Source organism: Oryzias latipes, chromosome 21 (assembly GCF_002234675.1).
Source record: "Oryzias latipes chromosome 21, ASM223467v1".
Taxonomy (NCBI): Eukaryota; Metazoa; Chordata; class Actinopteri; order Beloniformes; family Adrianichthyidae; genus Oryzias; species Oryzias latipes.
In genome coordinates this window covers 9,929,218-9,957,065 of record NC_019879.2, presented here as the reverse complement: position 1 = coordinate 9,957,065, position 27,848 = coordinate 9,929,218, and the positions used below count along the sequence as shown (strand labels likewise).

Below are 27,848 nucleotides of genomic sequence, written 5' to 3'. Positions count from 1 at the left end.
AATGTAATTGGAATAAGAAATAAGATTAAGAAACCTAATAAAGTGTTTGAAAGAACTTAGATACATTTGAAAAATATTTTTGTAAATTTTACATTTTATTATTGCCGTAATTTGACCTTCATTATAGTTTTTTCGATATGCTTTAACAAAAAAATGCAATGATACATTTCGAATGAATCATATCTATTTCAAACCTTTTTCAATACATTGACATTAAGTAAATTTAAGGTCTGGCCTAAAAAAAGAGGGGGAAAATGTCCTCCGCAGCAGATAAAAGAGCAGACTGACGTGGTAGTATAAAACGGATAAAGGAGCAGGATATGCAAAGCTGCATTTTGAAAGCCTATTCATAACACGCTGACTTGACCCAACAACTGGTTGGACTGGCTTTGCTGCTCCTGTGTGATGTCATCCAATCGATGGGTAGCTGGCGGCTGCGATGCGCATGTATGCGCATCACAGCGAACCGTATGTGACAGCTTTCCAGGTTAGACCAGAAGGAAACAGGCCATTCAAGGGAAGGAGCCAGGCTTTTGGATCCAAACAAGCTGCTCGTCTTTCATCTCATCTGCACCCGAGGTGGAGAGCTCCCTGCGTTCTCAAAATTGATACCTCCAGCATCCCTTTTTTGTCTCTGAGGGGGATTAGTAACGTTTCTCCTGTGACGCACAGATGCCAGCGTAACCAGGGCGGCGAGCTGTTAGAGATACCCACAACACCGCCTCTTTGTTGAGCAGGATCTGCTGCGCCTGGACATGAATTCGGCGGAGCAGACAGTTACATGGTTGATTACGCTCGGGGTGCTGGAGTCGCCGAAGAAGAGCATCTCGGATCCTGAAGCTTTCCTGCAGAGCTCCCTCAAAGATGGGGTGGTCTTGTGCAGGCTGCTGGAGCGGCTCAACCCGGGAGCCACGGAGAAAGTAAGCGCGGCTCCTCTCCACCCCTCCACCCCACCCTGCAACAGACCGCGTGCCCGTGCGCGCTGTCCACAGGCGTGACACCGACGCGGTCTGTTGTCTGGCTTCTCTTTTTGCGCACTGATCCATGAAGCAATTTCTTTTGTAGGTCACGGCGGCCCTTGTTATTGTCTGCAGCAGGATGGTGCGCGTTAGTGAGTGTCAGCCTGCAGAGACAGTTAGGCCATTGTATCGATCAATCTATTGATCTGTCCAAAAAAGAAGCCAACATAAGGAAATGTGTTTAAAAACCTCACTTGGGGTTAGATCCAATTTTGCTTTATGAGGGGCCTCAATAATAAGGTAAAAACATTGGTGTCATTTAGTGGGCTTGTCAAAAAAAATCCTTTGTAATCTGATGTTTGTCAGTGAATCTGCACACTGTCACCAGACAGGGATGGTGAGCTGTCTGCAGACCTGCTTTGAGAGTGGGCCGCCATTGACTGCAAAGAGACAGATGAATGCTTGTTTTTTTTTTTTTTTTAAAGAAACAGTGCAGTTTTCCCCACCAGCATTTACCTTTTGTAGCTCCGCCCATTCCCCCCTGTCCTGTTTTTAGGCATCCTCCTACCATGGTGGGCTATAGTCCAATTCCATTTATCATTGCGCAGACATCAGTACAGCATCAAGAAATAGATTCGGGATGAGTATTTGTCATGTCAACCTAAATAAAACATAGTAATCGAAATCATTTCTTATAACTGATAAAAAATAATATTTGAAGACTATGAAAATTGGGTTTTTGACATGTTCTTATGGCATTTTTCTGATGACATATATATAGAAAATTCAGCTCAAAATTGCATTCCTGCGTATTTTTCTATTCCAATGGTTGCAAATCAGAAGCAAACGGGAAAAAAAGACATTGAAAAAGGTTCCCATGTCCAACCTGGCATCTGGATCATAACTGTACTGCTTGATAGCTCTTTGCCATGTAAGTTAGCAGGAAAGCATGTAAACAAAGAGATCTTGGTCATGGCTAGGGGATCAGGATTGCTCCGCACCAGCAATACCATCCACAATTTCTACCAAACTCCTGCCACTCTGCTGAAACTGTGAAATGACATACTTTTTGATTTTGGCTAAAAACAGCATAATCATAATTAAAAGACCAATGAGAACACTTCAAGATCAAAAGACAATTGGAGTGGGACTTTAAGTACTGAGTATACAGTCTGATGCTTATCTAATTTATGGCCTAAATTTACACTATTTAACAAAAAAAAATCCATGTCAGTGTTGGTATTTTGGAGATACTCAACACACATGAGCACAACTAAATATTTCCTGCAGTACAGTGTTTTAGACACCAAGACTTTCACTGATAGAGAACATTAAATCTTAAATCATAATGTTTGAATGATTAGGTTTATAGGTCTTCATTGTACTATTATTATTATTATTATTATTTTTGTGCATTCTTATGTTTAATGGTACAGGAGCACTGGTTTCTCACTTCATAAATGAAAGAAAAGTATAAAGTATGGTGCAGTAAAATAACTTTTATGGTATATTTTCATGGTACAAGGATAACTTGATTTTACCAATCTCTAACACTGAACCTTTGAAGAGGAAGGCTTAAAGGAAAGCTAATGTTAGAATCAGTACATCATCTGAATGGAGGACATGGAATGTCTTTTTTTAATTTAGTATTTAGTGTTTTTGAAGATTCAGAAACGATTGAAAAAAACAATGCTAAATGCAGTTTAGAATAAAGAAAATTGATAAATAAATTCTATTTTAATGGGCTGCGCAGTGGAACAGTGGTTAGCGCTCTTGCCTCACAGCAAGAAGGCCCCTGGTTCAAGTCCCAGCTGGGGGACCTGATCCAGAACATCAATGGGGACCTTTCTGTGTGGAGTTTGCATGTTCTCCGTGTGCATGCCTGGGCTTTCTCCGGGGTCTCCGGCTTCCTCCCGATATCCCAAAAACATGCTTCATAGGTTAACTGGTTAATCTAAATTGTCCCTATGTGTGAATGTGAGTGTGCATGGGTGGGTGTGTGATTGTGGACACTCTACCCTGTGACAAACTGGTGACCTGCCCAGGGTGCCCCCTGCCTCTGCCCACAAGTGGCCGGGATAGGCTCCAGGAACCCCATGACCCCAAAAGGGAATAAACAAAAGAAGATGAATGAATGAATGAATTCTATTTCAGAGTATATTGTGATGAACAAACATGTAGATTTCTCTGAATCTATCTTAGGGTATTAGATGTCTTAGCAGTGGGCAACCTTGCATTTTGACACATAAAAATCTAAAGATACTTTGACATCAAGTGATCTTTAGTTTTTTTAAGCCTGAAAAATATCACACACCAGAAATATTAAGACAACCACATCTCCTTTTTAACACTGCTTTCAAAATGAACCCTTTTTACATTTAAAAAAAAAGTTTTTGAATCACAATTGTGAAGTTAAACTGTTTGTCTGTTTTAGTTGTGTAATACGCCACTTATAAATGTCATATTTATAAAGCCTCAAGGAGGAACTGATAGTGATATTTAATTGTTAAAAATATTATCCTCTAAATTCACAGAGTATGTAGGACAAATTATTAAGTAAAAAACAATTTTAGTGAAAAAGTCTGTATTAGCCATTGGAACATCTTTTCGTTTGTGGAAAATGAACTTAGTTCAGATTAGAAGAACTTGATTAACATAAATGTTTCATGCCATAACATCCTTTTCTGGTGTTATGGGTAGCTAGATATTCATTTGGTGTTTTTGTAAAATTGGCATTTATGGTGGCGCTGTGGTTTGCACTCGTGCCTTACAGTGAGAAGGAGTTTGTGTGGAGTTTACCTTTTTTCTTCAGGATCTCCAGATTCCTCCCACAGTCCAGAATCATGCTTCATAGGTTAATTGGTGACTCAATTGCCCCTGTGGTTGTGAATGTGTGACCCTGCAACAAACTGGTTACCTTCACCCAACAGTAGCTGGGTTGGTTCCAGCAACCCCATGGAGGGATCCACCAGGTTCTGAAGACAACTAGATGGGTTGTAACTTTGAATCTTGGGGATTTTCTGTCTAAATTTTACAGTTACTGCAAAAAAGCTTGATTGGCAGTAATCTGTCAAATCAGATGTCTTAATGACATAATGGCAGAATCTTCCCCTTAACCCTTGTGCCATCTTAGATGACTTTAAAGTGTTAAAGTAATACTGACAAAGGTGGATAAAGGTGGAAAGATTTCATGTAATCCATGGACACCAGTGAAGATCACAAATCATTGAAGAAAAAAGGTTCAGAGCACTGTCTAGTGGGTCTAGATGACCCAACTCCCTACGTTAAAGTGCCTAGGATAGCACAAGGGTTAAGACTCATTTAAAACAATGATTTTTGATCAGAAATTGGATTAAGTTTTAAATATGTTGATTATGTAACCCTGATGACCAACCTGTGTGTTGTTCCTCTCAGCTTGGATCTTGAACTTATTATTTTGGAAGGAACCATTGAGCTAAAAAGGTGTTGGTGTATGTAGTTTGTAAACATTTTTTGTAGTGATTTTTACAAATAAGAAGATAAGACTATTAGTGACAGTTGAATGATTTGTGTGAGATGTTCATAATTGAATAGTGTTTATCATCAAAAGTGTTGAGGTTTGAAAGGTTTTTTGATGAGTGGAAGAAATTCCTTTCAATGAAGTAATAGGTGGAGCTTCACAAACAGAGAGCACAAAAGGCGGCCGTTTGGATTTGATTGTTGCCGTTGGTGAGAGAAAGTGAGCTTCCTCTACTATACATTACTCTATTGTCAATAAATCCCAGAGTTAATAATACCTAGACCTGCCCATTTACTGTGGTAAACTGCTTCTGTGGCAGTCTTGTTACAATGAACTGTCTTTTGCTTGTTTGTAGTCTTGCGTGCAAATACAAATAACATAAAAAAATGTAAGCCTTAAACTACACATTCATTCTCCCTTTTTATACTGGACATGTTACAATACAAATTTGTACACTGCAAAAAAGGCTCCTTAAAAATGAGCCATAAATTCTTACCCATTTGCAGATTTTCTTTAAATAAGTTTAAAAAATTGTTAATGGGATAGGAAAAATTGCATTCACCAAAAATTCTTATTTGAAAAGATAATCTAGTCACAAAGACATGTTTTCTTAAAGTAAAAAGATTTTGCAATTTAAAAACAATCTTGGTACGATTATTCTTCATGCGATACAGATGGTAAGACCATTTTTATTGAAACAAGGGTCTTTTTCACTTTTTTAAGATTGAGTTTTTGTAGTGTATTTGTTAGAATGAATACAACTGGTTGGCTTCGGTTCTAAGTAAAACATTTTTTATAGAATGTTTTCATCTACAAAATCATGACATGAAAAAATAAAAACCCCTCACTCACACTCACACCTATCTGTAAAAAAGGTCCTAGAATAAACCATACTTGTTTTCATTTTGAGGCATGAATAAAGTAGAAATTGAGATCAATAATAAATTGTTCAAGGCATACGTGTGAGTCCTTCAAGTTGATCCCAAAGAGTTCCAAAGTAAGCTTGGTCTGTAGCTGGAATTTAAGAGAGAGCCAGTTCAAAAGATGTTTCCAGACATTTTGGAGTATGAACAATGAAAGAAAAGATGTTTGGTGGTTTCTGCTTTAGAGTCACAGATATTTCAATTGTCACATGGACCAAGTTATTCAAATTGGGTTTTTGAAGAAAGTTTGGAACATACTAAATGAGATAGGTGTCACAGAAATGTGTGTTTTAATTATCATACCAATGGTTATATAGGTTTAAATGACTGTAGAAATCAGATATTTAGACTCGGAGAGCTTTTAAAAATAATTCGATGTTATTGTTTAAGCTCCATAAACAGAAATATTTCGTGCATTTTATACATTTGGTTGTGAGTGTGTTACTGTCAGTGGAGGAGGTTAGAGACCACTGCAACATCAGTGGTAGTCTCCTCTGACGTCATTTCCCCTTCATCCAGTCCTGAAGGCTCTTCCACTTCCCGACTGCGGGGTTCTTGTGTTCATCCCACCGGAGGTTCTGAGCTGCTGCTCATTCAGGCTGTAGAAATGCTTGTGGGAGAAGAAATAGTTGCTTTAAAACCAACAACTTTACATTTCACCCCAGTTTGAAAAGACGAGCGCCCCTGAAACGCCAAGTGGAAGTATTTCCCCCCTTCCCTTTAATCGAAGTTTCCGTTTTTCCCCCTCCAGATTTACCCAGAACCGAAAAACGACGGCGAGTGCCTGAGCAACATAAAGGAGTTCCTCAAGGGCTGCACATCGTTCCGCGTCGAGGTAAGAACTATTTTTCTTAATTTTCAAAATTAGACTCCTATTTACTAGGGTTGTGTCGACAATAGTCTGCATTTTATTCCACAAAGAGGGGTGTTGTGTGTTCATTATTGGTAGATAGATACAACAATACACAAAGCGTCCATGGACGAACCGTCACAGCGCGAGGACAATCACCCATCGCTCGGCTCGGAGAGCTTTTCTCTAGCTAGCTTGTTGTTTGGGGTAACGATACGACATATTAGTATTTCTGTTAAGAATTCATTAAAATAGTTAAACTTGTTCACGTGCCCACCCCCAGGTGGAAACGTCCGACTAGTGTTTCGTGTCTCTTATGACATGAACACACGGCTTTGTCTTCGCGCTCGTGCGTGACTTTTGTGTCCCTAACTTGATCGATTACCCAAGTCATCATCTGAAACCTCACCGTTATATACAGTGTGAGGCGGATGTAAAATCTTTCTCCTGTTTGCTAATTCTGAGGGCATTTTTAAAGCAACCTGCCTTGGGAATTCTGGGAAAATAAAGCACAAAGTGGTGTTTATGTTCATGTTTTTGCCCTCTGCCTAAAGAGTTCATTGAACTGCACCAGTGTGACAATGCAACTCAGTGTTCCTCAGCATTGCTTCTCCCTGCACTGCCTCCAGACATTGAAGCAGAATAGATGAAGCCGTGGCGTCACAGACTGCTGTCAGACTCTGTTTGAGGCCAGACGACTGAAATGAGAGGGAGGTGAAATGCATTCAGCCTCACTTGAGAAGTTATTGACAGCTTCTAGCAGTACAAATACAACATTAGTTTGATGACAGCATCTTCAGGTTAGTTTTCATATTCCAACCAATAGGGGTGTAACAATTCTGTTTTATAACTATTCGATTCATATCATAATTTGTGGGTACTGATACGATTCATAGTTGATATATTGGTTCATTTTGAACAATCCGATTCACTGACTTAAAATGGGTACAGGACATCTTTAGTCGACTAATTTCAACCAATATACTGAACAGTGCAGGTGAAGTTTTCAGATTACTTGTATTTCTTGCAAGATTATTTAGTGTAAATGAAATACATGTACAAACAAGTAAACAAGAATAAATGGCAAATCCATTCACATTTTTTTCTAAAGCTCAGTCCACTGTTGTTTTTCCACATCCAAATAATCCAAAGGGAACATTTTTAGAATATTTTTCAGCACTGTATGGTCACATGTCTTTGATAAATTCAAAGTGTTTCCACACATTGGACTGGAATGATGGACTAATCACTTTTTGTTGACGTCACATGTGTTGTCCGCTGTGATGCACTTGGTCATTATTTACTGTGAAATAGACTTGCAGTGCCTCAATACAAATGTTGTTTTCCACGATAGATTATAATTGATATATTTCATTTTGAAACAATTTTATAATGGTATAAGTTGATTCAATTAACAACTAGCCTCAGACAGTTTGATCTGGTGGGGTCATAGTAAAATAAATTGATTAAACAATTAATTATTACACCCCTACTAACAAATGATTTTCCTTTTTTTGGAATGAGCGGGATGCAGCAGGATTTAGAGAATGGCAGGCGGCTGTTCGCCATCTGTATTCTAAAGAGGATCTTCTCCAGAGCCTTAAGCACCTCTGGCTCTGACCCCAGTAAGCTTTGGTTATAATGGAGCTGTGGCCTCATGAAGGACAGAAACGAGGACACTGCTTTTTCCATTTTGAATGGGGGCCCTCAGTTAAGTGCTCTTAGAATCGTTAACTATTTCAAACGTCTTGGTTTTAATTTAGATGTTTGGTTCAGTTCATCACAATCTGATACCTAAGAAGCAATTACTACTGACCCGGATGGTTTTGGTGACAGAATGTCCACTTTAGGGTTTTTTTCTATAAATAAAAGCAGGATATTTCGTCTCGTACTAAATTATAAGACTAAATTTAGATAGTTCACGTCTCCAAATAAAAGCTGAAGTTCTTGCATAATTCAGCACACCCCGCTTGTCGTCTCATTTGAGCTGGTTGGGCACTCCGATGAAAATTGTGTTTTTAACATGTTCTTGTGGCACTTTTCTGATGATGGGGGACACAAATAAGAAAATGAAGATCGAAATTGCACTTCTGAGTATTTACTCTTTCAAACCGTTGTGAATCAGGAGCGGATGAAATAAATGATGTTTGGAAAAGAGCTTATTTGTGATGTAAAAATACGCTGGTCCACAGCTACCCATCTTGTCATTACATGAAACCTGCCATGTTTACCACAACTGTCACTTTGGAAAAATTAAAATTGGAGTTCTGTGTAGACCAGGGGTGGACAAACTTTTGACCCGTTATTTCAAAACTGTGAATTTGCTCTAAATTTTAGTATTAATTGCACCAATGGGTTGGTGTCCCTCAGAGAAAAACTTTAAATAAGATAGAGGCTGTGTTGATGTGGTGTAGGAATGATCAGAGAAATGCCCACCCCCGGTGCAGACCAGTGTCATTGTTCATGAACCTGTTGTTCTAATGAAGTTCAGTGAGTTTTGAGTTTGCTTTTGTAAACAGACATTTAGGGAGAATGAAATAAGATTTTTTTTTTAAAGTCCCACTCCAACTATATTTTTTATCTATTGTTAAATTGTTCCAAGTGGTCCTTTAATAATAATTATATGCAGTTATAAACTAAAAAAACTGTCATTTTTTAAGACATATTTTGTGCAGAATGACAGTAATTCATTAGAAATTTGCCTCCGAGTTGTGGACAGGACTGTTGGCGCCGAAATAACCATCTGCTTATATTCCATGATTCCTTTTAGTTACACTTTCTCCCACTAGCTTACAGCCCTTCACAATCCTAAGCTAGCATTACCAGAGCATCAAGAATGGTGAGGAAAACAGACATAAATCTATCTATTTGTCTGCAAGTGGCTGCATCAGGTCTTCATCTGCTCCTGATCATGATTTAAATAGAGAAATACTCAGAAACACAGTTTTAATCTTAAAACAATATATATGTCCTTCATCATATATAAAAATGCTACAAGAGAATGTTAAAAACAACAAAAACATAATTTTCATTGGAGTGGGTCTTTAAACGAATTAAACCTTTAAATTTGAACCTTTGCTCCAGTGTTTACATTCTTTCGACAACCATGACTCTTCAACCGTTAATATAAGTGACTTTATTCCAGCTAATTTTGAAAAGAAGAAAAGCAGCGTTGGGCTGATACGCAACACTTTACAGTATTGATGTGTTTACGCAGTCGATGTAAATCATCTGATCGTGTTGCTGGGAAAAGTGGCTTGGGGTGGTTATGCTTATGTTTATGTTAGTAATGTGTTGCATATTGGTTCAAAGGCGATATGAAAGCCCCTTTTCTCTGCGTCAGAATTCGCGGATTCAGGTTGATCGCGTAATCGGTCCTAGATTTATGGCATGTGTTATTTATGTGTTGCTGACCACATCTCCAAAGACAAAGAGTTACTCAGGACTTCAGAATCAATACAAACCCCTAACCATAATACCGCCTCCACAGAATGTCAGAATATTTTAATGCTATAAACTGCTTTAGCTTAAGTTTTTTTATTCGTATTAGTCACATAGACAGATTTTTGCCACTCTTTAATAAACTACAAATGCATATACTGTATTCGCATATTTATACAAGAAACATACCGCTAAGTCATCTTTTTTTAACTCACTTGCAGTAAACCAGAAAACTCCTTGTGGGAAATATTTGAGTAAAAATTGAAGGATCTAGTTGTTGTTTGTTAGCTTCATTTAAATGGTTTGTATGGTCTCAAGTGTTTGGGTCAGTCACTCTGTGCTTCATTTTCTTTGGATAAAATAGCGTTTTGTCTTGTGCCGGACATTTTTGTTAATTAAAGACGGTGTATTGTGGCCCCCTCTGCAACTATGTGGTTGCAACTCGTGTTGGAGTTGCAGCCTAAGAAATCATTGCTTCATGACAAGTAGAAGCTTGTCGCCTTAGTTATGCTCTTCACCTCCAATCGCCAACAGGTCATGTTTATCATTCGTCATCTTATGTGGACCATTTTGTTGAGGATTCAAAAATCGGATCAAATTATGTAAGGACTCAATTAATTATACTTTGAATAACATTAAATGTTAAAAGATGGCAGTGAGTCCTGGAACTGTCTTACACTGTGAGTTTCGAGTTTAACGCTCGTCACATGACGGCTCCACACAGAAAAGAGCAGATGACGACAACACTCGTCCACAAAACAGTCTTTGTCATTGACCGTAACTTGGAGGCCACAGAGAGCATTGCTGATTTTTAGACAGGAGTGATTTGGACATCGTTTTTATTATTTATTAATGGATGCCTTCCTGAAAAGCACTTCATAAATGCCAGATGTTGCTTTTAATTTATTAGTTGCAGGAGGTAAAATTCATCTCTTCACAGTATAATAAAATGCGCAGTGTTGAAAAAAAGATTTTTTTTTTTTAGTAACGTTTATTTCTAGTCAGACAGATGTGTTAGCAAATGTTAGTGTGTTAGCAAACAGAAAATTGTGCAAACTTAGTTTTTTTTAATTTTTTTGCGTTAGTTGTTAGTTAACTTTAGTAAAACAAAACGATGATGACTTTAAATGTTTAATACTTTTCCACAGTACGTCGCCAAAAAGTGTAATAAACAATAATTATTATTCTTTTTTCCAGGTAAAACCCCAAACAATCTGTGAATGAACTTGAAATGGACAAAAGTCATCATAAATGACATGTACTGTGAATCTGCAAATATTAATGCACTTGGCAGTTAAAGTGGACATTTTACATTAGAATGCATAGTTATATATTGTGTGCTTTGTTCTATTATTTGTGTTTTTATTACCATAGTTTTTTAAAATCGGCACAGGGAGAGGAACAGTACACTACAGTATGTTCAACACTTAAAGTAAACCAACAGTGAAGCTCCTGAAATCAGACATAGTTTTTTAATTAAACAGCTGAATCAGATTTGAATTTGATTTAATTTATAACCTTAAATGATATTTAATTATTAATTAAAAATCTCTTGTCACCTGCAGCCCTTCGAGGCCAGTGACCTGCTGCTGGGCCTGAACTTCTCAAAGGTGCTAAACTCTTTGGTTGCATTGAACAAAGTAACTGCAGGTTAGTAGAAATGAATGCATTTGTGTGCATGTGGAGTTGTTTTTATGAAAGAAGGACTGGCAGTTGTAAGTGTGTGGGTGCTGGCAGTTTATTTATACTGTTTTTTTTTTTTTTTTGTTGTCCTTTCTTTTTCCTGTGTAGATATCGGCGTGGGCAGTGATTCTGTGTGTGCCCGACACTCCTCCGCCCACCGCATCAAGTCGTTTGAATCACTGTCCTCTCAGGCGTCTCTGGGGCGATCCTCCAAGCTGCTGCAGAGCCAGTTTCGCAGTCTGGTAAGCTCCACCTGCAGAGAGTGTCTAAAACAGGGGTTGGCAAACTACAGCCCACGGGATGGATCCTGCCCTCCTCCATGTTTGGTCCAGCCCCCTGAACAATATCAGAGACCTTTATGTATTTATTTATTTTTCCCAAACTGGCCACGCCATCGAGACCAACATAGAACGTGAGGTTTTATTCCACCCTTCTGCAGTCTGTACCCTGATCTGAAACCCTCCAAAGATCTTAGTCAAATAGAACAGAAGACCGCATTCACTTTCTACGTCTCAGTTTATTTTCTGCGGACTGATTCTTATAGTGATAATGCTGCTTTTTTTTTCTTCCAAACAGCGCACTCTGTTCTGTGTCCTAATTGGCTAGAGACCTTGTCAATCAGTCTCCTCTGTGCCTAATCTCCTGTACAGAAACACACAGCTCTTCCGATCTACAGAGATCTATGATTGTGATCAGGGGCCTCATTTATAGAAAAGAAGGCGTACGCCACTCTCTACGCAGTAGTTGATATTTATAAAAAGCAAACTTGACGGGAAAATGTGCGGTCCTTCACGCAAGCTCTGACCCAGGCGTACGCACAAAAACGGGTGAAATGAGTAATGGCGACACCGTCGGCAGAAGGAAGAAACACGTGAAAGTGAAAATGACAATACTGCCTCTCATAAATAACGTGAAGACTTCACAAAGCAAGTTTATAATTAACAGCTACACGAACATCCGTTTGATCAATCAGCAGTGAAACAAACAAAAAAAAATCAAACGAAAATTACAACAGAAATTCAAATGAACACATATTTGCAAAAAGAAAAGTGAAATATGTTCTGCAATATTGGCATGTTGTGCAATTCATCCTCATAAATAATAGTTAACAGAACGAAATAATGTACAAAACTGATATTCTCGTCAGTGTGTCCGTCTGGCGGAGCAGATATAGGTGCGGGCGTGCGGACGGACGGACAGTTGTATTAATTCTCCACTGAGGAAAGTTGTTTTCATATTAAAACATTTCTTCATAAGCTATGGTATTATGGTATTCATACATATGCCTTTAGTTTGTTTTATCTTTGATAAAACAATGTATGGCGTATTTTTCAACCATTCACAAAGCAACAAGAAATTACATTTGCGCTGAACAATTTCCCATCTCCACGTCGATTATTACCGACATCTGTAGCTTGTCAGATGTAATTAAATGAATGGAAATAAAATGCCCCATCACAATGCGGAATGACGCACAATGGCTGATCTTGCGCTCTTAGAAGATGTGGCAAATGGAAGAATTCGGAGTGAACGCATCTTTAGACAAGAAGACTTGCTGGCAAACGAGGACGAGTGGCTTATAAGCCGGTTCCGACTTCCTCGAGCCGTCCTCTTGGACCTCTGCGGGCTTTTGGGCCCGGCGTTACAGACGAGCACTCGGAGGAACCACGCGTGTCACCCGGTGCATCTGGCGCTCCGGTGCCGCCCCCCCGGTGGCAGAGACACACTGGCGATGCAGCGCTAGACGTTTTTTTGCCTCGACTTTGATGTCCGACCATTTCTTTTTCATTTCGGCCACGGTCCGAGGTTGTGAGGCTACAGCATTTACGGCGTCTGCCGTCGTTTGCCACTCAAGTGCTTTTTTGGCATTAGTAATGCCCACACTGTGCCCTCCAAACAACATTTTTCTCCTCTTTTCCACCTCGCCAACGATAACTTCTACTTCACATTGAGTGAAGTTACCTTTCTTTCTATTTCCTCTCTGTGTTTGCCGTGATCTCGCAAGACATGAATATTAATTTGTGGGCGTTTCACGGACTATTTATGGGCAACTATAGGTGTGTCATGAAGCCGCAAAAGCTGCGCAGCATTTAGAATTGGTTGTGATTTATTAAGGGAAAGATGCGTAGGATGTGCGTGCGCAGGGTTTTATAAATCCGAATATTTCTGTGCGTACACACGTCCTATGTTTCATCCGTACGCCACTTCTGACGCAAATCCTACGCAAAGTTTTATAAATGAGGCCCCAGATCTTTGTGTTCATCCTAAGATCCTTTGAGAATTTAATCATGAAAGAAAAGTGTGAAAATGCTCATGTCTGTCTGAGAAAAGTGTATAAAGTGGGCAGTGAGGAATTTCACAGCCATAAAACATCTGTAATCCTACTCCATGGATTTTATCGATCACGGGTTATTTTGAGAACGTAACACCCGCAATAGACAACGGAACACTGTACTGGTGAAATGGTAATGCAGATAAATGTCCGGCTGCAGCAGAAGACATAAGAATTTGACTTTGTTTTTTTATTATTACTGGATGAGAAACAGTTTGATTTGGGAAATTTAAGGCAACTGTGAGATGAGTGAGGAGCTGCAGCCCTCCACAGTCTTAAGGGGACTAAGACAGGAGACAGTTGACTATTTATTGGTGTGGTTATAATTTGGAAATGTATTAGTAGTATTTTTCCTGACTTCTTTTCTCTGAAGATCACAAGGAGTTATTTGTTTTTTATTTCATTAAAAGTGTTGTTAATTTTATTAAATGAAGGAAAGAAGGGATGAAGGAAATTTTATTCATGTAGCACTTTACAACTCCTTTAGGATACCAAAGTTCTTCACAATAAAAGAAAGACAAAAGCAGTTTAAAATCAAGACACATCAGAGATGAAAAAAGTTATGTGGCCCTCACAATAATATGTTTGGGGACCTCACTATAGCATCCATGTGGAGTTGGAAGATTTGTTGTTTTTCATTTAAACACATTGCGTTTTACACAATGTACATCAAATGGTGCAAATGGCTCTAAAATCATAACTAAAACCACAGTTTTGATATAAAAACTCAAAAATTGTTCTATTTTAAAGTATATGTTAATTTTAAATCAATGTTTCGTCCAGATTTCATGTAATTTCTATCTTTTATAAGTTGGATTACCAAAACCCACACATCTGCTCCTGGTCCAGCTCCTTCTATTGCATTTTAGAAAACCTTTGTGGCCCACAAGTCGAAAAGTTTGCCAACCTCTGGTCTAAAATCAAGTTGGAATGTAGAGTTTTGAGCAAAAGATTGTCATCATCTTATAGTTCAGAAATGCACTAATAATAAAAAAGACAGGGCAGAAAAGAAGTTCAGTTCTGTTTCTTTGGTGCTTGATTTTGATGTTGCACTCTTTTTCCAGCAGCATTTCTGTATACAGTGTTCCCTCATTGATTGCAGGTGTTTGGTTATAAAATAACCCACATAGGTGAAAACCGCGAGGTACCGGTAGTCATTTTCATTTTTTTTTTAAATAAGTCTAGATGTTTTAAGGCTCCACACTTTATACACTTTTTTCAGACAGACATCAATATTTTCACACTTTTCTCTTCTGTTTAAACTCTCAAAGTTAAAATCTTCATAGGAAATTCAGTCCAGTCGTATCGAATGAAAACAAAAATCTGCTCGCAATCGAAAGACGGGCAAATTTGGAAAGCTGAATGTATTCTGTACAGGAGACACGGCACAAAGTTCTTTGTTAAAATGGACAGCATCAAGATGCTAAGACGCAGAAAAAATGATGCACAACTATCAGATGTGGTTCATTTGCAATACTGCTTAGAAACTGAGTTAAAAATCCAAACCAAGGATCCTTCAGCTTGATGGGGTTACATGAAAGCAGATACAGATGCTTCATAATAATTGGGACCAATTCTTTACCCAAAACCAAAATATTGGTCATTTGCAGTCCTACTGATTAAAACTTGACATATTTTTGTAATCTGACCATATTTCTCTCAAGACATTTCTCCTGTCTCCCCCACTACATCAGACAGGAAGCCTTTTTTATTGCTTTAAACATTTTTACACACAATGCTAAGCATTGTAGTCTGTTTTCTGCTTTTGGTTCACATGTTGTGAGCCATTGTGACAACTTTGTTCATTCACACCCATAAATATACTGATTAATTTACCATGTGATTGGAAACATCTGCAAGTTTAGATCCAGATGCCACAACATTTGTTGTCCTGCTGTTTAGTGAAACTCCTGTTATTCTTCAGTTAGTTTTTTGACTGAAAATACTTTCTTTGATCAACTTTAACAAAAGTCCCTTGCTGTCATAGATTTTTTGGTTTACAAATGATGCCAGTGGTTGTGAGCTCAGTTTTTTAGGCTTCAATTTTGAGCATTGATAATTGCAAAATGGACAATTACTGTCCATTTTTAACCGATCTCCAGACGCCTACCTACCTGCTGATCACATGATCAGGGGCTGAATGGCCATGTTGTTTCTTGCTTCTTCAGTATATTCGACCACACAGGGTTATTACTCTTGTACAAAAAGCACTTCAGACTGCAATTCAGTTTTTTTTTACTGGATTCCTTTAAGTCTATACATTGCTGTTTACACGTTTCTCTTCTCCTGCCTGTACATAACTCCATAATTACATAATTTACATACGTTATCTGTTTTCCCCCTCTCTGGGCTGACAAGAGTATAGGAATGCATTTGTAAAATTCTTGTTTTGTTGCTTTTATATAATATAAAAGAATCAAACACACATTGAAGCGGGGATCCAAAGAGAGGGATTACCAACAAAAGAAGAAAAGCAAAACTTATTATTGTTAATGAAGTAGAAAATACAGGAAAGCAAGGTGTTATGTTCAGAAAAAGTCTGCTTCAAATCATGGTCATATTTGGTTCAAACTGAGAAGTGAATGTTTCAAAAATGAATGTTCTTGCTGATGGTAAAACCCCTTTCTCCATTAGGACATGTCAGAAAACAGTGGACAGCAGCTGCTGGTGAAGGCGCGGTTTAACTTCCAGCAGACCAACGAGGATGAGCTCACCTTCAACAAAGGAGACATAATCAATGTGACTCGGCAGGAAGAAGGCGGCTGGTGGGAAGGGACCCTCAGCGGCAGGACTGGGTGGTTTCCTAGCAACTATGTGCGCGAAGTCAAAGGCTCCGGTAGGTGCCACAAAAATCAGGGGAGGAGGGATGCTGTGTTTGGAAATAACCGAAAACGTTCTGATCTGGCAGGTTATACGATTACTTATCAACATCATGATAACTTTCTCAGGGAGATCTGAAGTGGAGACACTTTTTTTCTTCTGTCAAATCTCAACTACAAAGTAAAGATTCATCATAATAATAAAACGTACAGGCTTTTCTAAGGAATACTGATCTGAGCAAACGAAACATTCTTGTCGAGTTTTCCAGATAGTTATAGAGCTGGATTAAAAAAATCTGTTAAATAAATCTATTGATTGATATACAATCGAGCTTTTCTTAGAAAATCGGTAATCAGAAAATCAGTTGATTCACTGAAACCAGAACTGATTATTTTTAAGTAATTTTTTTGTCTACACTGTTTAATCTTTGTCTTATTTATATTACTAGTTATACCATTTTTTTCAAATTAATCTAATAAATTGGTTTGAACCCTTTAACACCAGAGATGTCTTGGACAACACCTAAATATTACAAGCTCTTTGACATCCCGGAAGTCTTCGACGTCAATCATTTAGTTCTGACTCAAGAAAAGCAGCTTTTGTACTGGCTTTGCACCAATAAGTAACAGCTTATTACAGACCCAATCCGATGAAAACTGTGTTTTGATGTTTTAATATGTATACACAAAATGTAGCTTGCGTTTCTGAGTATTTCTTTATTCAAACCGCTGTGAATCGGGGGGGGGGTCCATTAAAAAATGATTGCATCGTGACGTAGAATATACTTTGGGCGGGGCACAAGCTCCCTTTTCCATTCTGATGGATCCATGTACGTTTTTGATTTGTCGCTGTTTTCTAGATCAATGGAAGATCGTTTGTGTGTTGTTAACCAAAGCAGCATTCAACTGAATGTCACTTTGTGGATCTATCAGAAGACTTTCTTTCACTTGTCCTCTTTCTTTGCGTCAGACAAACAGGTGTCTCCCAAATCTGGCACCTTAAAGAGCCCACCCAAAGGTTTTGAGCCTCCTGCAATTAGTAAGACCTACTATAACTTGGTAAGAATACAATTCACATTCAGACAAATTATTGTTTTCACTTACAACTTTGTTCGCTATTGCTGTCTTTGTGAAGAGAGGTTTTTGTTAATTTGATTTCTTCTTTCTACTGCTGTGTTTCCCTTGTTTTGTCTGTGTACGTGCTTCCAACTTGTTCCGATAATTTATTTTTACTTCTAACAGTTTTGGCTGCAGATTTAACCAAAGTGATTCCTGCAACTCTGCTTGAAAGCCTCTGAGATGCACTTTTAATTAAAGATTTTTCTTTCACAACAGAACTTTCAGTATGATAAATCTTATGATCAATTTTGAGACCAGAACCTGAACTTCTGGTAACACATCACAATAATGTTAATGTTTTAAAATGCTAAATCTAGCAATAATTAACTAAGTTACTAAGTGTTTTACTCAAAGCATAAGTTAACAGTTATTCATTTTTTCACACTATCTAACCAGGCAAAAAACGTGTTGCAAATAACATGCTGGCAAGAGTTTGCTAATCTTTACCTGTTTATAGCTGTTTCTCATTTAGTTTTTCTCTTTCCAATTTATTAGGCAATACTTTTTCACCCTTTACAATAAGGTTACAATATTCAAGTCATAATTATTAACTAAGTAATGCTTAATTAATGCTTATGAAGCTTATTAACATTTATAAAGGGCTGGGTCAGGCTAGAAAACCTTATGTAAAACCTTATTTATTGCTTTCTAACTCTGTTCAAACAATGATTATTTTTAGGGCTTTCAAATATATTAACTAACATCTAGTCCATGAATACATAATGCTAAACAACTGAATTCTGCAGCTTTTGTTAATGCTTTAAAATGCATTAAGTACAAGAACAAGAAACATTAGTGAAAGAAGTAATGCAAAGTAATGCATTGACAGGCTTGTTAACTCTTTACCATTTGCAAAGAGACATTTACTGTAAACTGTTACAGGACTTGATAGTCTTTGTGTCTTCAGCTGTATTAAAAAATGAAATGATGTTATTACGGGGAGGAAAAATTCTATTAAACAATTTTTTTTTTTTGTGTGTGTCACAGGTGTTGCAGAATATTTTAGAAACTGAGACGGCATATTCAAAGGACATTCAAAGCCTCCTAACTAACTACCTGCGACCTCTCCAGAACTCTGACAAGTAGGATTTGGTTAAATATTATATGAGAACTGGTTGATTCAGCTTTAACAAGTCGCTGTTTGAGATCTTCCTTTCTTGGCTTCCAGACTGAGCAGCTCAGATGTGGCTCTGATTCTGGGGAACATGGAGGAGATCAGCACCTTTCAACAAATGTTGGTTCAGTCCCTGGAGGAGTGCACTAAGTTAGTCCCACAAACACATCCTCCTGCACAGCTACTGTAAAATAAGAACATTCTCTTTGAAACCAAATGCCAACAAACCTTTGGAAGTTTCTGCCACTTTAAAGCAGTTACTTACGTGTAAAATCTTATATTTATATTTATCTTTTTCCTTTTTAGGCTTCCAGAAAGCCATCAAAGGGTGGGAAGCTTCTTCCTTAACCTCATGCCACAGATGAAGGCTCTCTATATCGGATACTGCTCCAACCATCCATCTGCAGTAAATGTGCTGACTCAGCACAGGTGTGTTTCCAAGCTGCAGTCAGCCATGATGGTGTAGTGCTGCTGGAGTGAGCTGCGGTGTTGCTGCAGCACATTTTGGTGTGCTTAGAGAGCACCAGAACATCTTCCTGAGATCTTCCTTCATTACTGTGAACTGCGTAACCCCCCCAAAAAATGCGTAAAAATAGTTTAACTCGAAAAGGACTGTAAAGCATGGCTGTTGGAGCCAGTGATTGGGATAGATTAAAAAGATTACACTCCCAACTGGGAAAAAACCTCAAGCATTTTTGAATCCTGGAGGTCAAGATTTTTGTTTCTTCATTGGAGTGGAAGGAGTCTTGGATATGGAACAAGAGTCTAGCAGTTATTTGGTGAAGTGCACTTGGCCCCAGTTACTTGGTTTTTAAATGAGCTTCATTCAGGATGTTAGAGGCCTGGGTCGGCTAGAGAAAACTTTAAAACTAGATATTCTTGCTGTTTTCCTCGTTTGTGCACTGATAGACTGTGTATTATATACCTAAAGTAGTTTAAGTATTTATTTATTGATGGCTAATGATACATTTAGCTTGTGACTATTGTCATTTTTTTTCTTTCTCTATGTTGCTTCTTGGACGTATGCACAGAAGAGTTTTTACAGCCCATTTTTACCATCTTAATTGATAAAATCAACAGATTTCCAGGAGCATACTAGGAACTGAAGTTCAGAAGTTTAGTTTTCATCTAAACAACACATTTATAAAATAAACAGAAGTCAGAGAGCCAAAAAAGCAAGAGACCAATATAGTCTGACTCAGTTTTAATGACTTCAAAATACCCAGTTGATACATTTTTTGTGTGGTTTTTTTTCTGTTTTTTTAATTTTTTTAGTTAAGACAGATTTTAAACTGTATTCATTAATAGCTGAGGACTTTTCTATCATTTTGGTCCAATGCAGTGCTGGATTTGCAGGTTAGTCTGAAAGTCACATGTCCATCAGGTGGTGACATCCAGCTTTGGTTTTCTTTGCTTTGGTCTCTCATCTTGAGGTCCCAAACTATCCCAGATCTAAACGGCTATATCTGCTGTTTTTTGTTTCGTAAAAGGTTCCCCTTCAGACTCTTCTGTCATTTTAGGCTAAACTTATTGGGCAAGTTTAAATAAATCTATATTTATCTGAACAGACTGGAAGAAAGTAGAATATTCATACTCGATGGTTGTTAGGAGTCTTCACTTCTGAACGTTTGTGTCTTTCAGTGAAGCTCTGGGGGAGTTCATGGAGGGACGGGGTGCAGTCAGTCCTGGAATCCTGACCCTCACTACAGGCCTAAGTAAACCCTTTATGAGACTGGACAAATACCCCACCTTACTGAAAGAACTGGAGAGGCACATGGAGGTTTGTGTCCTTGGATTGAGACATGTATGTGTACTTTGAGTTAAGTTGTTTTTTTTACATTTTATTTCCTCTGTGTTCTTTCAGGAGATTCATCTTGACAGGCCAGACATCCAGAAGTGCATGGTTTCATTCAAAAATCTGTCGGTGAGCTGCACACTCCTCCCTGTGCAGTCAGACGTGGCATGTAGGCAGGTTTGATCTGACTCAATTAGGCTGTCTGCTCCTCTTACAACAGGCTCAGTGCCAGGAGGTGCGGAAACGAAAAGAGTTGGAGCTCCAGATTCTCACGGAGAGCATCCGACTGTGGGAGGGTGATGACATCAAGACCCTGGGCTCTGTGATCTACATGAGCCAGGTCTTGGTGCAGAGTCCCATGACAGAGGTATCTACACCTTACAGCTCCTTTTTTTTTTTAAATCAATTATTCAACATGCTCAGGATTAACCCACAATAGTTGCACTGGAGTTTAAGTCACAGCAGCCAAAAAAATGCATAACAAAGAAGAAAGAAATCACACATAAGATGGACTTTTGGGAGTGAAGTGCAATCCGCCAAGCCTAGCATACTGCTGCGTTCACAATGAAAGCAATTCGCATCCGCTGCCTTCTTTGACACACATTATATTCGATGCTTAATGCTTTTACAAAATGTGTTCATAAACTACAGGCTACCCCCGCATATGGGAGGAGCTGTTGTCCAAAGTTTTCAGTCTCATTTCTACATGGACGTCTTGACTATATATCTCATTTACAATGCATAAGACAGTGAGTGTTGGGTTTATTTATTCTGAAGAACTCTACAAAAGCATCAGTAATCACGTCTCCCATGTCTGGGTTCATGACATCATGAACTGCATGAAGTTCTTTAATCTGAAGTCTTCTATGCAGGTTCCTGCTGGGTTTTTTCTGGCATTTCAGCAGTTGCGGTCATGAAGAAAAACTTTCCTCCTGTCACAGAAACATTCAACAGGACTTGGGTTGGCTTGAATTTGCGAAACAAATTGGCTGATGAGGAAATATGTAAATTTTACAGATTGCAAAGAACACTTGTAAATGTCGGGGGTTTTCTTTTAGATGGAGAACTGAAAGCTTTCTAATTTCACCTTCTGTTGCCTGTGAAGCGTTTTGACTGATGACAATAAAGGTTTATTCTAGAATAGATTTATATTTCATAAACCAAATGGCTCCGTAAACTTTCTTTGCTGCTTGTAGGAGAAAAGTGAGCGCTACCTCCTGCTTTTCCCCCATGTCCTCCTCATGTTGTCTGCCAGCCCCAGGATGAGTGGCTTCATATTCCAGGTCAGTATTTTATCTGTCTCAAATGTAAAATTGGAGTAAATATAAACAATTTGTAACTGATTAATTGATTCATCCTCCCAGGGAAAATTGCCTTTAACCGGCATGATGGTGACCAAACTAGAAGACTGTGAAGCACATAAAAACACTTTTGAACTGAACGGTATGACCTCTCAATGCGACCCTAAATACAGAGCTATTGAAATGACAGGCAGCGCCTTGAATAACTCTGTCCGTCTCCCTGCAGGCACATTGTTCGACCGTCTGCAGGTGATATGCACCAACCAGCAGGACCTGCAGGACTGGGTGGAGCACCTAACGAGACAGATCAAACACGCCACCGCCACAGCTCCCAGCCACAAACCCCTCACTGTTCCCTGCCACACGGTCAGCACCTAATGACTACACGACTAGCAGTTACTTCCTTTTTGTTCCACCCAGCGGGGAGTCAACAAAGTGTTGATTTCTGACTGTTTAAATCGATGCAGCTCCTGATGTGTAAAGATGCCTTATGTGATGCACAGCAGTCAGTGGTTCTGTCAGTAATGGTCTGGTCATTTTACACAGATTGTTAGTGAGGAGTAAAGAGGAATTTTTACCCATCAGCCATTACAATTTTACTTTACATATTACCGTAATTTCCGGACTACAAGCCGCTACTTTTTTCCTGCGCTTACAGCCCTGCGGCTTTTTCAGTGACGCGGCTAATTTATGGATTTAATTGGCAGCCGCCATGTACGTATTTTCGAACTCAGTGAATAGTTTGAATTCTATATCTAACACCAAGCACGAGGCATTTTTATTCAACACACCTCTTAGCAGCCGAACAGCATGGACTTGACTTCAGGTCTTAGACACTTCAGTCATGGTTCAACAAAACGAAACACGCATGCCCGGCCGCATCCCAGAATCCTTTGGGGCCATTACACCGTGCACGTGATCGCCGCTACATTATGATGAAGCTTTCAAGTTAAAAGCAATCGTTAAAAGCAGCGTAAAAAAGTCCACCGTCACCAACGGGTTTGGAAAAGCCGGTTTGCTGCGTGACGGAGAGAACAGCGCATGGAGTGAATTTACACTCCATTTACGGTTTCTAAGGAAACCGTAAAAGCGGAATTTTGCTTTGAAAAACTCACAGCCTCCGTGTGAGCTGGAGACATCTTCTCCTGCTGATTGAGCTGCGGGGCCGATGGCAGTCTGAAGGCTCCCACACGTAACAACGCACCCGCCCCTCATACACAAAACGTACAGTATTAAGTCCGATTGCTTTGCACAGAAACGATTTGCTCCATCCACCGGCGCAACGGGGACGAAGTGCTCCTCCTTGAAGCTGCCCTGGCCAGAGGTGTCGGAGTAGATAGGAAGGGGAGACAAGGAGCGCGCGGGGCGGGAGCGGAGCGCAGAGGCGTCCGCGGAGTGCAGAGGCTTCTGAATTCTGACGCACGCGCCGCACTGAGGCGCGCGTATCACGCTGAGGCGCGCGCTTTTCAGTCGCCGCTGCTTTATTTTACCGTTGTGTTTTCTAACCAGTCCTGTTACTCCCATAACGCTGCTGCGACACAAGCAAAAGGAGAGCTTTTCCCGTTCACCCCTCCATGCACTGCTGCTAATTCTTAAACACGTACAACAGAATGGCGAGCCGGGCGTTGGCCCCGCCTTTAGCCCCTAAGACTCATGGGAAATGGGGGATCGCGGATGTAAATTTCTTCATTATAACTGAGGGATGTAATGTTGATTATATGGTTACTGTTTGTAATTTTATGTTAGATACCTAGATTGTCAATAAGTAAAAAAAAAAAATGAAATAAAAACACCATAACTGAGGGACTTGTGAACAGAATAGAGGTCCATGCTGTTTGTCAGATGTCGATACACTTAAATACGTGACCCAGAGGCAAAATTGGCACCACCCACAATGTGCTAATGAATTGCACTCGCTCTGGGATGCTGGGCGTAATCTGTCAGGATGACAATATCGGCTTTCACATGCGCGGCTTGTACTCTGACGCGGCTTGTGTATGTATAAAAGCAGTCAAACACGTGAATATGGGTGGGTGCGGCTTGTAATCGGGTGCGCTTTGTAGTCCGGAATTTACGGTACTTCTATTGTCTTGGGTTCCTGTCCTTTTCAGTCACTGATAGTGTTGCTAAAAAGATGAGGTCTTTTTAGCTTTGGTCCCCAGTGGAGGCTTTTGATAGTAGGGAGGAGTACCGGACTTGACGTATTTAGTACTAACGGAACCAGATAAAAACACAGATTACATTGCTTCATTTCAATGCTTTTTTTCAGACACGTCAATCACGTGTGTTTTATTGTTTTGCTGTACAATTCTAGCCTATCATTTTACCTCTCCAGCATGTGTGGGCGGGCTCATATAAGAATGCATGTTGGCATAAGGGTACGAGGAGCTTCAGTAAAAATGCTGAAGGCGAAGCAAGTGAAAGTTTGGCTAAGCAGTCTTTATTCTGTATGTTCTAAAAATAACCCGCGATAGGTGAAATTTGCGAAGTAGGACAGATGTTACAGATGATTGAAGGCACTAAAAGTCCTCTCTAAACATCTTATTCACTTGGTTTAAACTTTGAGAGTTCAAACAAGAGAAAAAAAGTGTGAAAATGTTCATGTCTGTAGGAAAAAAGTATATTAAGTGTGCAATGAGGAGTTTTACTGTCTTATAACATCTATAATTCAACTTTGCAGATTTCACCTACTCCGGGGTTTTTTTTTAGAATGGATGGAGGAAACACTTTACTTCTCAGCCAAAGATTCTAACTCAGCAACTTGATATATAAGAGTGACGTGTCCAAACCTCCAAAAAGGACCGCCATTGTGTCGATGTGTGGTGAAATGCGTGCTTACTTTGGTGTTCAGTCAGGACCATAAATATTTGGACAGAGACACATTCTTTCTAATTTAGCTTCTGGACATTACCACAGTGAATTTAAATAAAACAACTCGGATGCCATTGAAGTGCAGACTTTCAGCTTTTATTGAAAAACTAAAGCATTTTTTAATCACAATCCCTTCATTTCATGGGCTTGTAAGTAATTGGACAATTGACTTCCATGCTATTGCATGGGCAGGTGTGGGCAATTCCCTTGTTATGTCATTAAATGTTTACGAAAAAATAGCCGTTTTTTCTTTTTGAAGCACCAGTTTGAGGACCATTTAGGCACCAGAACCGTTTAAAAAAACAAACAGTTCAGCCTCGCATAAAATCCTAGCAACACCCATTCCTAGTCTGAGGCTGCGCTGGAAGCTGAACTGTGCATTCCAATATCCTACATAAGTGTGGATTTGGCTGTTTCAAAATAAAAGCCTTTTTGAGTGTGGCCGGCCCAAAGCAAGTTTGATATTCTTTGCTTGTCTGAGGCTGATCAAATATTTAACAAAGAAAATTTTTTGAGAGTTTTGCTTCTTTATAGTCCCACAAAAAACAAAGTGGGTGCAAACTTCAGCTGATTAAAGGCAACATTGCTTTAAATAGAGATGGTTTTCAGAAGGTGTGATCCAACTGGTTGGGACATAAAGCTTTCTGGAAGCTTCTAAGAAGGAACATACTGAGTGCAGTCCCCCTTAACGCATTTCCAAATCAGAGGTTGCAGATTCCTCACTTTAGCATTAGTTTTTCACCATTTCCCATCAGTTTTTTTATCACACAAACCTTAAAGCTCTTTTGCAGCTTTGATCTTGTTAATGTTTCTTCAGAACACTAAATATAATCTTAATCTTTCTTGTATAATAAGCTTTCTTTTGTCTTCAGCTCCCATCTCACCCTGTCACCCCATCTCGGCATGCTGAGGGCAGGGCCATGACGGTGGCTCCTACCTACCACACCCTTCCTCATCCGTCCTCTCACGGAACGTCTCACAGCACCATGATGTGGGGTCCGCTGGAGCCACCCAACACCCCCAAACCCTGGAGCCTGAGCTGCCTTAGACCGGCACCGCCGCTGCGGCCCTCTGCTGCTCTCTGCTACAAGGAGGTCCTTTTAAAAATCACTTAAAACATATTTTTTTCTTTATTTGATTATTGTCAAACAAGGAGCTCACCGTTTCCCCTTCATGTACAGGATCTAAGTAAAAGCCCGAAGAGTGTGAAGAAACTGCTTCCTAAACGCAAACCAGAGAGGAAGCAGTCTGAGGAAGAGTTTGCCTTGAGGAAGAGTAGGTTCCCCTTTAGTAGATTCTAAAAGTTGTAAATTTTTTATTTTAAAGACCCACTCCAATGACAATAGTGATTTTGGTGTTTTTAACATCTTGTGGAATTTTTCTGATGATGGAGAACATCTATAAAGAAAATTAAGCTAAAAATTGCATATCTGAATGCTGTATTTTGTGCTCTTATGATCTGGAGTGCCTTTATGTGGATTAATTCTGGTTGTGTTTACTTATGTCAAAGCGATTTTGAGAGGTAGATGGAGCTCTGTCAAAATGTCAGTCTGCTTTTTATGAGCTGCGAACAAGTTTGGCTGTTATTGTGGTTATGCTAATGCGGCTAACGTATAGCAGTGCCAGACTGTTTTTTTTAAGCGTTAATAGCAAGTTTGGGAGTTAGCAGTCACAGTAATGTTTCTTTTAGTGTCTGCTTTTTATGTGTTGCAAACACGGTTAGGAGTTGCAGATATTGTGAATACGCTAACATGACTAAGGTGTAGCGGGTTACAAACAAGTTCTAAAGTCACTGTGAACCTAGTAAAGTCTGACTGACATTTATTTATGACTCTTTGTCTCGCATAATACACCTTATAGTTCTGTGTGACTTATATGACACAAGTTAGAAAAAGGTCATTCATTGACAGTGCGCCTTATATTCCAGTTTGCCAATTTGAATAAAGAAAATTTAAATTTTCTTTATTCAAATTGTTGTGACTCAGGAGCAGGCGAAAAAAAATGCAGTTTAAAAAAAGAGTTTATTTGTGACAGAAAATACCCTTTGTTCCACTTAACATTTCTCCATGAACCCTTTTTGTAGACCAACAGGTATGTTTGCACATTCGGATCTCTGCCACTGAGAATCATTAACTTTATGGGAAAAGAGGAAGAAGTTACCAGAATCCCAATTTGCCAATTCCTGCGTTTCACAGATGAAGTGTGTTTGTGTAAAACGGCGGGACTTCCTCCTTTTCTGGAACCAAACGGTTGATTTTCATGTTTTGCATTTGTGTCTTCTCCTTTTCAGGTACTGCTGCTCTCGAGGAAGACGCCCAGATCCTAAAGGTGATTGAGGCGTACTGCACCAGTGCCAAAACCAGACAGACTTTGAACTCCAGTAAGAAGTTCCTGAATCTACCTCACATGTGTACTCAAAGGGGAGAAAAGCTGTGTTTGCAGGGACTGCTCCTATTCTCTGCTGTTTACCGTTCTTTAACGCAGAAATTCTTGACTGCTCCTTCTAACAGGATCTTCTTTTTCTGTCTCTCCTCCACTTCTCGCTTTTTGGCATTTTTATTTTTTGGGTTTCCCTTGAGTTTTGTTCTCATTTTTGTCCCCCCCCCCATATTTAATCACATTTTTCTTTCATCCTCCCATCATGCATCTGTCACTGCTTTTATGATTTTACGACTTGTTGCCGACTCCCACACCCCTCTGCACCGTCTTGTCCTCTTGTTTGACCACCACCCCCCACCCCACCCCACCCCCACATTTGCTTTCACCCCGGGCTGCCGTATGCAGCTTGGCAGGGCACTGACCTAATGCACAACCATGTGCTGGCTGACGTGGACCGGTCCTGCGCGGAGTCGCCGGGGCGCCGTAGCAGCATGTCTCGGCCAGAGCTGAGCTCTGACCTCTCGGAGGACTCTGACTATGACTCCATCTGGACCTCCCACAGTTACAGGATGGGCTCAGTGCCGCGGAAGAGCTGCATCTCACACCAGAACTAAAGAGCACACGGAGGTGCCACAGCGTACTCTAATGTCATGTACTGTGTGCTTACCTCTTTAAGACTTATTTATTTATTCTTATTAGGTTCATTTTTGTTAACTTATTCATCTAATTTAATGTAATTTTAAAAGTTTCTTTGAATATTTTT

At 39.4% G+C, this 27,848-nt stretch overlaps 1 protein-coding gene across 2 annotated transcripts in view; it reads left to right on the top strand.

Annotated features, from left to right (window-relative positions):
- The first annotated feature begins 353 nt into the window (after positions 1-353).
- Positions 354-27,848, top strand: part of LOC101166510 (rho guanine nucleotide exchange factor 7) — a 35,683-nt gene continuing 8,188 nt past the window's right edge. The window contains exons 1-19 of one of the 2 annotated variants that reach the window (XM_011489358.3): positions 354-920; positions 6,133-6,216; positions 11,238-11,322; positions 11,464-11,597; positions 16,322-16,523; positions 17,477-17,565; positions 18,613-18,707; positions 18,794-18,889; positions 19,046-19,168; positions 20,381-20,519; positions 20,604-20,663; positions 20,755-20,901; positions 21,731-21,817; positions 21,899-21,977; positions 22,062-22,201; positions 25,579-25,800; positions 25,888-25,981; positions 26,997-27,086; positions 27,491-27,712. In XM_011489358.3, the coding sequence (XP_011487660.1) occupies positions 756-920; positions 6,133-6,216; positions 11,238-11,322; positions 11,464-11,597; positions 16,322-16,523; positions 17,477-17,565; positions 18,613-18,707; positions 18,794-18,889; positions 19,046-19,168; positions 20,381-20,519; positions 20,604-20,663; positions 20,755-20,901; positions 21,731-21,817; positions 21,899-21,977; positions 22,062-22,201; positions 25,579-25,800; positions 25,888-25,981; positions 26,997-27,086; positions 27,491-27,699 (2,340 nt within the window). In that variant the 5' untranslated portion in view covers positions 354-755 and the 3' untranslated portion in view covers positions 27,700-27,712. The remainder of the gene's footprint in view (positions 921-6,132; positions 6,217-11,237; positions 11,323-11,463; positions 11,598-16,321; positions 16,524-17,476; positions 17,566-18,612; positions 18,708-18,793; positions 18,890-19,045; positions 19,169-20,380; positions 20,520-20,603; positions 20,664-20,754; positions 20,902-21,730; positions 21,818-21,898; positions 21,978-22,061; positions 22,202-25,578; positions 25,801-25,887; positions 25,982-26,996; positions 27,087-27,490; positions 27,713-27,848) is intronic. The other variant, XM_023950669.1, reaches the window with a different exon arrangement.